Genomic DNA, 13197 nt, shown 5'->3' with positions numbered 1-13197 from the left:
ATACTTCACTAATTCCGAAACTATCCAGCACCAATACTTTCAAAGGCACATTGAAAGATTCGTGTTGAGGCCCCCTGTTGAAGCACAAGAGTTTCTTTCCAACCAAGAGACCAATCACAACGCTACATGTGTCAACATCAGAATAAACCTCCTAGAGTCCCACATTGGCTGAGGACGAAAGCGTCCTCAACTGTAAAAAGAGACCATTATTAGAACTTATTAATAATGACTATGCTTGAACCTTTGTAGAATGCAAACTCTACATTATAAATGAGACACCTCTACCCTTGTGGACCAACGAGTGGTTTTGTCACGGCAATCCACCATTTTGGGGGCCGAGAAGACTCACAGAGACATTTCAACTTCTCCTGACCATCATCATATGATTCACCAGCACCATTAATCAAACCTAGAACGTGCTATGTGGAATACGAGCTTGAAATTTGTTCCCAATCAGTGGGCCACCCCATGATTGTTCATATCTTGCTAATCTTTGACCTACCAAAGCTTTCTGCATCATTGGTTTGGAAAAAAGTAGAGATCCTTTACTTTACCAACAATTAATGTAACGTTCCCAAATATACATATATCTTATAATCCAAGAACTATTGGCAGGTATATAACATAGAAAGCCCCGCGCTGGGCAATCTTTTAGTTTCGACAAGGACAAGTTTAGCAGCAGCATTTTGTATATGGGAGTGCAGCCAGCATCTTTGAATGTAAATGTCAGACATATGGAGAAGGACGATCAAAGACGGAAGGAATCAAGCGAATAGCTAGGAAGGGGGCGAAGGAGTGAGACAAGGGAGAAGGACAAACAAAGTCTTTCTCAACAATCAGAAAAGACCACCAGTTTGTATTACATTCCAATGCTTTTCAAGTTTCCTAATTAATTATTTTACATTGTCTTTTGATAGTGTCAGGTAGTAGAGTAGGAACGACCGCAAATGCAGATATAAGAATGATGAACCTCATGATACAACACATGACACACAGCAGAGAAACATAGAGAGAGAGAGAGAGATGGCTGCAGTCGAGGAAACCAGTAAGTTCTCCGAAGCATATCCAATGAAAGGTGGGGATGGCCCCAACAGCTATGCCAACAACTCAACTTTTCAGGTTTATATGAATTCATTTCAAAATTTATTATTTGGTAATGCGCACTTTTATCGAAGTCCTTGATCTCTTTGTATACGAAATTCAGAACAAACTAAGGAACTATCAGTAACTTGAACAATGATTTTGTATTTCGTATATCCTTGCAGAAAGGATATGTGGATGCTGCCAAGGAACTCTTAAGCAAGGCAGTTGCAGAAAAGCTCAACACAGACGTGTTGTTATCTTCTAACACCTTTTGCATTGCTGATTTGGGTTGCTCTGTCGGGCCAAACACATTTATCGCGGTTGAGAACATACTCGAAGCTGTGGAATTCAAGTTTCAGAGCCAAGGGCTGAATTTGCAGATCCCTGAATTTCAAGTCTTCTTTAATGATCATACTCTAAATGATTTTAACAGGCTCTTCAAATCCCTCCCGCAGACCAGGCGATACTAAGCTGCGGGCGTGCCTGGTTCTTTCTACAGTCGCCTATTTCCTAATGCTTCTATTAATTTTTTTCATTCATCTTTTGCCCTTCAGTGGCTTTCTAGAGTACCAAAACAGGTGGTGGACAAAAACAGTTCAGCATGGAACAAAGGACGAATCCATTACTCAAACTCCACTGATGAAGTGGCAAGGGCTTACGAAGCACAGCATGCTGAGGACATGGAGTGCTTTCTGAATGCCAGGGCACAAGAGATTGCAGACGGAGGAATGATGGTTCTTGTCATTCCAGGCCGGCCCAATACTCTCCCTCATTCTAATTCTTTGGTAAACGTGTCCTTTCAACTTATAGGGTCTTGTCTCATGGACATGGCTAGGAAGGTGAGTAATGGTATTTCTATTTCTCACTTTCCGTTCAATTACATAAGAAATTTTGTTTATGGATTCCATGTGTTTCTTTGCGCAGGGATTAGTAAGTGAAGAGAAAGTAGATACATTTAACATTCCTGTGTATATCATGACTTCCCAAGAACTGGAAGCTGCTGTAGAAAGAAATGAACATTTTAGTTTAGACAAGTTGGAAACAATACCTCGCACTCTGGTATCTTCCACTGTCTCTCCAATCCAACTCGTTGTATCTCACATGAGAGCTGGCTCTGAGGGAATGATCAAGCAGCAATTCGGAGAAGAAATCTTAGATGAGCTCTTTGACTTGTATCTCAAGAAACTTGAAGAGCAATCCTCCATCATTGCGTCAGGGACTGAAACTGCAATTACCTTTCTTGCCGTGCTGAAGCGCAAGTAAAATGATGCGAACATGATGTTTCAGTATTCATGAAGATGTTGTTAAATTTCATTTGCTTCATTGTTATGCTAGTTTTCTTTTTATACGACTAAGTGGCATAAAACCACTGTACGAGTCCTAGCTCAAGTGGTTTGGGAAGGACGAGATGGAAATGTCGGATTCCCCTTGTAACCGAAAATTCACCTGCAGAATAGGTTATTATTATAATCTGTTCGAAAACCTTTGGATTCACATGTTAAGCTAGCCTTCCAATTTGTCTTACAGTGCATCATTACAATTGGCTATTAATTTTGCTTTTAATTGTGTTTGTAACATACTTCATTAATTCCAAAATTATCGAGCACTAGTCAATTTTATACATTCAGAGACGCATTGAAGGATTCTTGTTAAGACACTTCTGCCAAAGCACAAGAGTTTTTCTCAAACCAGGAGGTCAATCACAACGCGACATGTGTTAGGATCAGAATAAAGCTACTAGAGTCTCAAATTGGCCGCGGACGAAATCGTCCTCAACTATAAAAGGAGACCATCATTAGAACTTACTACAGATGATTATGTTTGAACCTTTGTATAATGTAAACTCGACGTTATTAATAAGAACTCATCTACCCTCGCGGACCAGTAGGTTGTTTCGTCACGATGATCCATCTTTTCAGGAAGACCCACAAGGGCATTTCAGCTTCTCCTGGCCACCACCGTGTGATTCACCAACATTAGGAATCAAACCCAGAACGTGCCATGTGAAATACAGGCCTCGAATTTGTTCTCAACCATTGGGCAACCCCTGTTCATATCTTGCTAATGTTTGACCTAGCAAAGTTTATTATCCATCATTGGCTTGAAAAAAGTAGAGACCTTTTAATCTACCAACAATTAATGTAACGTTCCCAAATATGCATATATCTTATATTCCAAGAACTATAGGCAGGTATATAACATAGAATGCCCCGCGCCGGGCAATATTTTAGTTTCGACATGGACAAGTTTAGCAGCAGCATTTTGGATATGGGGGTGCAGACAACATCTTTGAATGTAAAAGTCAGACATACGTAGAAGGACGATCAAAGATGGAAGGAATCAAGCGAATAGGAAGGGGGCGAAGGAGAGAGACAAGGGAGAAAGGACAAACAAAGACTTTCTCAACAATCAGAAAAAGACAACCAGTTTGTCTTACTTTCCAATGCTTTTTGTTAAGGAAAATATCTCTATTACTTAGTCAACATTGTAAATTGATATTGTAGTTATTTCCTTTCCTATTTAGTTTCTAATCAAGCCTTGCTTGTAGGCAATAGTTTAGGATCTCATTGACCGAATGGTTGTATAAAGCTGTAAACCTAGTTGTTGAATATGAATAGAATATTATAATCCCATTATGTGATTATTATGATGGTACCAGAGTGATTGATATCTGGGAAAATAAACAGCAAACACACAAACACCAAAACAACCCTAGCAAACCATAGCCATGGGTGATAACACAGACACGAAGTCAACTTCCTCGAGCATGACTTCACATCTAAAGTGGGAGAGTCCTAACCACCCACTTTATCTCCATCATTCAGATCAACCTGGTGCAGTACTTGTGTCGCAGCCATTGGTGGAAGACAATTACAGTACATGGATTCAATCCATGACCATGGCCTTAACGATCAAGAACAAATTAGGGCTTGTTGATGGGACTATCAAGAAGCCGAGTGAAGATGAACATGAAGGATTGCAGCAATGGAATCGCTGCAATAATCTGGTTAAAACATGGCTCTTAGGATCCATGTCAAAAGAAATCTCAAGCAGCGTCATCAACTGCAAGGATGCAAGGCAGATGTGGCTTGATTTACAAGAACGGTTTTCTCATGCAAATATCGTTCAATTGTTTCATGTAGAAAACGAGATCCATGATTGTGTGCAAGGTAACATGCCGGTGAGTTCATACTTTACCAAACTAAAAGGCTTGTGGGACGAGCGTGATGTACTGTGTTCTATTCCTGCATGTAGCTGCGATACAAAGAAGGAAATCATCTCTTATGTTGAGACCCAGAAAACAATGAAATTTCTCATGGGTTTAAGTGATTCCTTTTCCACTGACCGTAGTAATATCCTTCTTCTTGAGCCTTTTCCCACAGTGAACAAAGCTTACTCTCTTGTTCTTCGCCATGAGAAGCAGGCGGAAGTTTCAAATGGAAAGAATACCCCTCAACCTGAAGCAGCAGCTTTTGCTGTAAAGCATGGTGGACGCGAGCTTGAAACCGAGGATGGTGGTCCTCGCTGTGGCAAATGTAACAAGACGAACCATAGCACCAAAAATTGTCGTGCCCATCTCAAATGCACTTTCTGTGGTTGGAAGGGTCATACCTTCGAATATTGCCGCAAATGCAAAGCAGCTGCTGAAACTGAACAAAGCCGTTCATCAACTTCCAAGGGAAATCAAGTTGCCGTGCATGACAAGAGAGATGGGATGCCAAGCTTTCCCTTTTCCCAAGAAGATTGTAAGCAGATCCTTGCCATGTTAAAACAAAAATCGTTCCTCATTTGCAAATCACGTGGGTAACTCTTCGACTAATGAAGAACTCTCAGGTAAAACATTTTCCTTCATGCAGAATGGCATTAAAAATGTTTAGATCTTGGATAGTGGTGCAACGAACCACGTTGTTTGCAGTCCTCATTATCTCACATCATCGAGGCCAGTTACAAATCACACTGTTGAACTCCCCAATGGTTCCCTTGCCACGGTCACTCACATTGGACAAGTGGTATTCTCTCCCACACTTGTGCTTGATAATGTTTTGTGTGTCCCATTCTTTACCTTAAATCTGATATCCATTAGCAAACTCGCATATGATTCCCTTTATATTACCATCTTCCTAAAACAGTTTTGTGTCATACAAGACTTACGCTCGGGGAAGATGATTGGGACGGGAATTGAATGGGGGGGCCTCTACTATCTCGACCCATCAAAGAAAGGAACATGCAACACCATTAGCACAACCAACCATCATCTTTAACATCAACGCCTCGACCATCCATCCAAAACTGTTTCCATGTCATTTCCTTTTTTAAAACCAAGTTTTTGTGATTCAAATAAGTGTGTCATTTGTCCTTTAGCCAAGCAAACAAGAGCACCATTTTCCCTGAGTTCCATATCCACTAAATCTTGTTTTGAATTGATACATGTTGATATTTGGGGGGGGGGGGGGGTATCACGTTCCCTCTATTTCTGGTGCAAAATATTTTCTCATTATCGTTGATGATTACACTCGGAGCACCTGGATTTACCTAATGAAATATAAATCTGACACACAGCAGCTTCTTGTGCAATTTGTTCATTTGGTCGAAACCCAATTTAATACCAAAGTCAAAATCATTTGTAGTGATAATGGTCCCGAGTTTAAGCTTGATAGTTTTTATGCAACGAAATGTATTGTCCATCAAACCAGCTGCGTGCACACACCCCAGCAAAATGGTGTTGCTGAATGTAAGCATCGACATTTATTAAATGTTGCCCGAGCTTTACTCTTTCAAGCCAACATGCCAAAACGTTTTTGGGGGGACGCCATACTCACTTCAGCCTATCTCATCAACCGCACACCCACACCTCTTCTCCAAGGGAAGACACCTTATGAAATGTTGTTCTAAACAGCACCCAGTTACTTCCACTTACGTGTTTTTGGTTGCTTGTGTTTTGCTTCCACTCACGCATATAAACCTTCCAAATTTGATCCCCGTGCTCGTCGTTGTGTTTTTCTTGGGTACCCATATGGCCAAAAGGGTTATCGACTTTTCGATTTTCATCTTAACAAAATTTTTGTCTCACGGGACGTGCTCTTTTTCGAAAACCATTTCCCTTATCATTCTGACACTTCCGCTGCTCAACCACAGTCCACCATCCCAAACCACTCCTTATCTCCCCTTGTTGCAGATCCCTTCCCTGTCCCGCGACCACTACTACCCACCCTCTCCACTGACCTCTCCACCTCCCACACACTATCCGCGCCTCTTTCCCCGTCATCCGCGCCTTCACCCCCCCCACACACCTTCTTCTCCTTCCCCACCTTCTACACCACCACATGCACCATCTCCAGACACCATAATCCTACCCTCTCCCTCCCCAGCCCCACCCACTCCACCACGACGTAGCACACGCCCCACCAAACCCTCTTCTTTTTTGCAGGACTTTCATGTCGAGGTTGATCTCCTGTCCAGGCCTGCTCCCACATCTTTTACGAACGTGGCTCTTTCCTCATCAGGTACTTCTCACCCTCTCTCCACTTATTTGTCCTACGATCGACTCTCTTCTCACCATAAAGCATATACCACTAATCTTTCCCTCCTCAGAGAACCTACCAGTTTTTCACAGGCTATCCATGATCCACACTGGCGTGATGCCATGCAACATGAAATTGCTGCCCTTCAAGCCAATCATACCTGGACCCTCGTGACTTTGCCGCTGCACAAACGTCCCATTGGTTGTAAATGGGTTTACAAGATCAAACTCAAACCTGATGGCACCATTGACCGGTACAAAGCCCGCCTCGTTGCCAAAGGTTACGGTCAAATTGAAGGTGTTGATTATCGAGAAACCTTTGCTCCTGTCGCCAAGTTAACCACAGTTCGTGTGCTCCTCAGTGTCGCCGCTGTGCAAGGTTGGCATCTTCATTAGCTGGATGTCAACAATGCTTTCTTAAATGGTGATCTTGACGAGGATGTCTACATGACCTTGCCTCCTGGTTTCGGACGAAAGGGGGAGACTTGAGTATGCAAGTTGAATAAATCCCTCTACGGTTTAAAGCAAGCTTCAAGGCAATGGTTCATTAAGTTATCTCATGCTCTGAAGACTGCTGGATTTCATCAATCACGGTCCGACTATTCACTATTCGTCCGAAGTCGTCATGGTAACTTCATTGCTTTACTAGTATATGTTGATGATGTGATATTATCAGGGAATAATCTGCATGAAATTGAAGAAACCAAGCAGTTCCTCTCTCAGCGTTTCAAACTGAAAGACTTGGGGCAACTCAAATATTTCTTAGGAATAGAAGTTGCACGATCAAAGCATGGAATTACTATATGTCAATGTAAATATGCTATCGAAATATTGGAAGATGCTGGGTTTCTAGGCGTTAAGCCTTCTCGGTTCCCTGTGGATCAAAATTTGTCATACACACAAATGGAAGGAAATGAGCTGAATGATCCTTCATCGTATAGACGACTTGTGGGGAGGTTAATATACTTGACCATAACAAGGCCTGACTTGGCTTATGCTGTTCACATGCTAAGTCAGTTCATGGAGAAACCTCGGCAACCACACCTTGATGCTGCGCACAAGGTCCTCAAGTACATTAAACAAGCACCTGGACAAGGGATTTTTCTTCCTTCCACAGGCTCATTGCAATTACAAGCATTTTGTGATGCTGATTGGGCTAGATGTCAAGATACTAGAAGGTCGATAACGGGGTACTGTTTGCTCGGTCACGCACCTATTTCTTGGAAAACTAAGAAACAAACAACAATATCTCGTTCGAGTGCAGAGGCTGAATACCGTTCCATGGCCACCACATGTTGTGAAATCATATGGCTGAAGAATATTTTGAAGGACCTAAGAGTGAACCATTCTCAGCCAGTCAAGTTGTTTTGTGACAATCAAGCAGCATTACACATTGTTTCAAATCCTGTTTTTCATGAACGAACGAAGCACATAGAAATCGATTGTCATCTAGTACGAGAGAAGGTTCAAGAAGGAATGATACGCACGGCTTACATACGGACCAATGATCAACCAGCTGATATCTTCACTAAGCCGTTGAGTTCAACACAGTTCGAAGTTCTACTTGGCAAGTTGGGTGTCATTAACATACACTCCAACTTGAGGAGGAGTGTTAAGGAAAATATCTCTATTACTTAGTCAACATTGTAAATTGATATTGTAGTTATTTCCTTTCCTATTTAGTTTATGATCAAGCCTTGCTTGTAGGCAATAGTTTAGGATCTCATTGACCGAATGGTTGTATAAAGCTGTAAACCTAGTTGTTGAATATGAATAGAATATTATAATCCCATTCTGTGATTATTATGACTTTTCACGTTTCCTAAATTTTAATTGTTTTACTTTGTCTTTTCATAGCGTCAAGTAGCAGAGTAGGAACGGCCGAAATGCAGATATAAGAATAATGACCCCCCATGATACAATACATGACATACACAACAGCGAAACATAGAGAAAGAGAGAGATGGCTGCAGTCGAGGAAACAAGTAAGTTCTCCGAAGAGTATCCAATGAAAGGGGGAGATGGCCCCAACAGCTATGCCAACAACTCAACTTTTCAGGTTTATATGTATTCATTTCAAAGTCTCTTATTTTGTAGTGCTCACTTTTATTGAAGTCCTTGATCTCTTTGTATACGAAATTCCGGACGAACTAAGGCACAACCGGTAACTCGAACAATGATTTTGTATTTTGTAAATCCTTGCAGAAAGGAGCGGTGGATGGTGCCAAAGAATTTTTAAGCAAGGCAGTTGCAGAAAAGCTCGACTTGTTATCTTCTAACACCTTTTACATTGCTGATTTGGGTTGCTCTGTCGGGCCAAACACATTTATCTCAGTTGAAAACATAATCGAAGCTGTGGAATTCAAGTTTCAGAGCCAAGGGCTGAATTTGCAGATCCCTGAATTTCAGGTCTTCTTTAATGATCATACTCTGAATGATTTTAACAGGCTCTTCAAATCCCTCCCGCAGACCAGGCGATACTACGCTGCGGGCGTGCCGGGTTCTTTCTATGGTCGTCTATTTCCTAGTACGTCTATTCATTTTTTTCATTCAACTTTAGCCCTTCATTGGCTTTCTAGAGTACCAAAAGAGGTGGTGGACAAAAACAGTCCAGCATGGAACAAAGGACGAATTCATTACTCAAACTCCCCTGATGAAGTCGTAAGGGCTTACGAAGCTCAACATGCTGAGGACATGGAGTGCTTTCTGAATGCCAGGGCACAAGAGATTGCAGATGGAGGAATCATGGTACTCGTCATTCCAGGCCGGCCCAATACTGTTCCTCATTCTGACTCTGTGGGAAATGTGAGCTTTCAACTTATAGGGTCTTGCCTCATGGACATGGCTAGGAAGGTGAGCAATGGTATTTCTATTTCTCGTTTTGCGTTTAATTACACAAGAAATTTTATTTATGGCTTCCATGTGTTTTTCCTTTGCGCAGGGAGTAGTAAGTGAAGATAAAGTAGATACATTTAACTTTCCTGTGTATTACATGACTCCCCAAGAACTGGAAGCTGCTGTAGAAAGAAATGAATATTTTAGTTTAAAGACGTTGGAAACAGTACCTCACATTCCGATTCCTCCCACTGTCTCTCCAATCCAACTCTTTGTATCTCACGCGAGAGCTGCCTCTGAGGAAGTCATCAAGCAGCAATTTGGAGAAGAAATCTTAGATGAGCTCTTTGACTCGTATCTCAAGAAACTTGAAGAGCAACCCTCCATCATTGCGTCAGCGACTGAAACTGCAATCATCTTTCTTGCCGTGCTTAAACGCAAGTAAAATGATGTGAACATGATGTCTCAGTACTCATGAAGATGTTGTCAAATTTCATTTGCTTCATTGTTGTTAGTTTTCTTTTTTATACGACTAAGTGGAATAAAACCTCTGTACGAGTCTTAGTTCAAGTGGCTTGGGAAGACGAGATGCAAATGTTGGATTCCCCTTGTAACCGAAAATTCACTGCAGGAGAGAGATACTCTCTAGCCTGCAGAATGTGTTATTATTATAATCTGTTTGAAAACCTTAATTCACATATAATGCATTGTATCATATTAAGCTAGCCTTCCAATTTGTCTTACACTGCATCATAACAATTGTGTTGGAGAGTTGACCTTTTGTAATTAGTTTAGTTACCTATTTGAGTCCTTGTAATCAGATTGTAATTAGGTTATTTGATGTTTCTTTCCTTGTAAATCACTCTTGTACATTACATATTTTCCTCCTTGGTGAGAAGAATGATATCAGTAAATTAAACCCCAAAATAAGCCCTAATTAGCATGGTATCAGAGTCAGGGAGCAGGCCCGTATCGTACTGCCACATGATGGGTGAGTCCCCTTGGCCCCGCGCGATGATGGTGGGTCCCTTGGCCCTGTGTGTAGGGTGAGTCCTCTTGGCTCCACGTGGTTGTCGATGTGTGGATCTCCCATGTGTGATCTGGTAATGGGTCCCACGTGAGAGGGTGTGTTGAAATGTCCCACATCGACCGTATCAATGACAAAAAGAAGAGTGTAAATACCCTAATCCCACTCTAACTAATACCGAAGCCTTTTGTGATAAAACCACACACCTGACGGATTGTGCAGGTGGTAATTACTAAGTTGGGGATAATATCGGTGTTGTTGGAAGTGGGCCGTATGGCCTAGGATTTCTGCTCTGCCCATTCCCTTAAGCAAACTCGGCCATCCCATGGAGAACCTACCACCACTCCACGGTGGAAACAACTCCATCCTAACCGATTCTACTCCTACACTAAACACTACAACCCGAAACAGTACTACCCTAACCGACCCTACCATGAATCCTACCCTACCTATACCACAAGTTGTTACACAGATTGTCCATCATGATTCATCTACTGCTTCGATTGGCATCGACATCAAACTCAATGGTGCTAATTATGGAGTTTGGTATCAAATTGTTGAGATGTTTGTTGCTGGAAAAGACAAGTTGGGCTACTTGTTTGGGAGTAATCCCCAACCACCTATCGATGATCTGACCTTCACCAAATGGCGTATGGAGAACGCTATTGTGAAGGGTTGGCTCATCAACTCTATGAAACCCAATTTGATTGGGTACTTTCTTTGACTACCGACGGTAAAGGAAATGTGGGACGCAGTTGCTCGCATGTATTATGACGGCCCCGATATACTCAAGTCTATGATCTTACCTGCAAGGCTTCTCACAAGAGGCAAGATGGACGACCAGTGGAGACATACTATAATGATCTTCAATCTTTGTGGCAGAAGATTGATTATCGTCGACCTAATCCGATGAAGTGCAGTACTAATATTGAAATTTTTAATAAAATTGTTCAAACGGATCGTTTGTACACTTTTCTTGCAGGATTGGATGAGATGTTTGATAAAATTCGTAGTGATATTCTACAAACTGAGCCCCTTCATTCTATCGAACAAACTTTTACCTATGTTTACCAGGAGGGAATGCGACAAGCTGTGATGAATACTGGAGGACAATTGCCAAGTGGGGCAGCCATGGTGGCTTGGCCTGCCACACGAGCTGTAGTTCCACCTTGTTTTCGCACCCCCTGATGAGTCACCTGCACCGAGCTCAGGACTGCAACCCCAGGCTACTGCCCCAAGCCTAGCACATGGCTCGCCATTTGCTGCTAGGACGGCCTCACGGCCCACCATGGGTCCCCGTTCTCCTCGTTCTAAACCACACGTCTAGGCTGGTGGTTGTACTTACTGCGGTAGTGAGAAGAATGGCCATGATAATTGCTTCCAATTGCATGACTATTCTGACTGGTGGGAACCGTTGAAGCTTCAGAACAACGGGAACGAGACGAGCAAGCCAAGCTTGGGCAACCCAATCTCGCCACCTTCATGTCCCAATTATCTTTGATATCTCAACATGATCTTCATCCGGATGAATCATTGACTCCGGTGCCGCATACTATATGACTTATAATCCCATTGATTTAGTTTGTGATACTGTTCCACTTCGACGTAATATTACTAATGCTAATGGAGTCACCTCACCGGTAACTGGCGCTGGCACCGTGTGCCTCACGCATACTCTCTCTTTGCCTCCTACATTACTTGTACCTTCACTAAACCATAAATTGATGTCTCATGGCCAAGCTACTGAACAATTGAACTGTTATGTGCTAATGTATCCAAAGTTTTGTCTTATACAGGATGTTTTTACGAAGGAGATAATTGGTTGTGGTACTAAGAGGGGGGATCTCTATTTTGTGGATGATGTCAGTACAGGACAGGTCAATCTCGCCTAAGGAGCCGTTAATCACAAGAGGCTTCATATATGGTTATGGCATCACCATTTGGGTCATCCATCTTTCAGTTATTTGCAGCATATGTTTCCGTATTTATTTGTTGGTTGTTTAGTTTTAGACTTTAAATGTGACACTTACATACTCGCCAACAGTCACCATGTTTCTTATCCGCTGAATTCTAATAAAAGTGTTATTCCTTTTGGTTTTGTTCATTCAGATGTTTGGGGACTATCTCTGATTACTACTTCATCTGGTATTTGATGGTTTGTAACGTTCATAGATGATTGCACACGAATGACATGATTATATCTTATTAAGCATAAAAATGATGTTTTTTTGGCTTTTAAGACCTTCCAAGCCATGGTTTAGACACATTTTTCTACTAAAATATGGATTTTATGTTCTGATAATGGTGGTGAATATGTTAATAATGATTTTTCCCATTATTTAACTAATCATGGAATTTTTCACGAAACTACTTGTCCTCAGACTCCTCAACAGAATGGGGTGGTTGAGCGCAAAAATCGTCATCTCTTAGAAACGGCTCGCTCACTCTTGATTGGGGCGTCTGTTCCCTGCTCTTCTTGGGATGTTGCTCTTCAGACCGCCACTTATCTTATCAACCGTCTGCCATCCAAAGTCCTGGATTTTCTTACTCTTTTACAAGTCCTTGCTACCTTTGTGCATCTACCGTCAGTTTTGGTACTTCCATCTCGGGTGTTTGGATGTGTTGCATTTGTTCATATTCATAAAAATCAATGGACAAAACTTGAACCGTGTGCTTGCCGTTGTATTTTTATGGGGTACGGACTCCATCAGAAAGGGTACTGTTGTTACCA

General features: G+C 41.9%; 3 protein-coding genes across 4 annotated transcripts; all 3 read left to right on the top strand.

Moving 5' to 3' along the window:
• The first annotated feature begins 723 nt into the window (after positions 1 to 723).
• LOC114821180 (loganic acid O-methyltransferase-like) lies at positions 724 to 2983 on the top strand. Of its 2 annotated transcripts, XM_070812254.1 has the most exons (3): positions 724 to 1119; positions 1266 to 1922; positions 2008 to 2983. In XM_070812254.1, the coding sequence occupies exons 2-3, from the start codon at positions 1764 to 1766 to the stop codon at positions 2344 to 2346; spliced, it is 498 nt and encodes a 165-aa protein (XP_070668355.1). In that variant the 5' UTR covers positions 724 to 1119; positions 1266 to 1763; the 3' UTR covers positions 2347 to 2983. The 2 variants fall into 2 exon arrangements, with proteins under 2 accessions (XP_070668355.1, XP_028948957.2); XM_029093124.2 differs by having other exon boundaries at positions 731 to 1119; positions 1266 to 2983.
• Positions 2984 to 3811: 828 nt separating this feature from the next.
• Positions 3812 to 4891, top strand: LOC103415672 (uncharacterized). Its single transcript, XM_008353976.3, has one exon. The coding sequence runs from the start codon at positions 3812 to 3814 to the stop codon at positions 4889 to 4891; it is 1080 nt and encodes a 359-aa protein (XP_008352198.3).
• Positions 4892 to 8422: 3531 nt separating this feature from the next.
• LOC103424874 (loganic acid O-methyltransferase-like) lies at positions 8423 to 10164 on the top strand. Its single transcript, XM_029093185.2, has 3 exons — positions 8423 to 8663; positions 8810 to 9457; positions 9546 to 10164. The coding sequence occupies exons 1-3, from the start codon at positions 8568 to 8570 to the stop codon at positions 9882 to 9884; spliced, it is 1083 nt and encodes a 360-aa protein (XP_028949018.1). The 5' UTR covers positions 8423 to 8567; the 3' UTR covers positions 9885 to 10164.
• Positions 10165 to 13197: the final 3033 nt, after the last annotated feature.

The sequence above is a fragment of the Malus domestica genome, chromosome 14 (assembly GCF_042453785.1).
Source record: "Malus domestica chromosome 14, GDT2T_hap1".
Taxonomy (NCBI): Eukaryota; Viridiplantae; Streptophyta; class Magnoliopsida; order Rosales; family Rosaceae; genus Malus; species Malus domestica.
The sequence above is the reverse complement of the archived record's forward strand: the minus strand, read 5'-3'. Positions and strand labels throughout refer to the sequence as shown.

What these genes read in the sequence shown, in the direction of transcription:
- LOC103415672 (XM_008353976.3), top strand. Translation starts at nt 3,812, where the DNA reads ATGGGTGATAACACAGACACGAAGTCAACTTCCTCGAGCATGACTTCA.
- LOC103424874 (XM_029093185.2), top strand. Translation starts at nt 8,568, where the DNA reads ATGGCTGCAGTCGAGGAAACAAGTAAGTTCTCCGAAGAGTATCCAATG. An exon ending in CCAACAACTCAACTTTTCAG is followed by an intron (nt 8,664 to 8,809) that starts GTTTATATGTAT and finishes AAATCCTTGCAG; the next exon opens with AAAGGAGCGGTGGATGGTGC. An exon ending in TCATGGACATGGCTAGGAAG is followed by an intron (nt 9,458 to 9,545) that starts GTGAGCAATGGT and finishes TCCTTTGCGCAG; the next exon opens with GGAGTAGTAAGTGAAGATAA.
- LOC114821180 (XM_070812254.1), top strand. Translation starts at nt 1,764, where the DNA reads ATGGAGTGCTTTCTGAATGCCAGGGCACAAGAGATTGCAGACGGAGGA. An exon ending in TCATGGACATGGCTAGGAAG is followed by an intron (nt 1,923 to 2,007) that starts GTGAGTAATGGT and finishes TTCTTTGCGCAG; the next exon opens with GGATTAGTAAGTGAAGAGAA.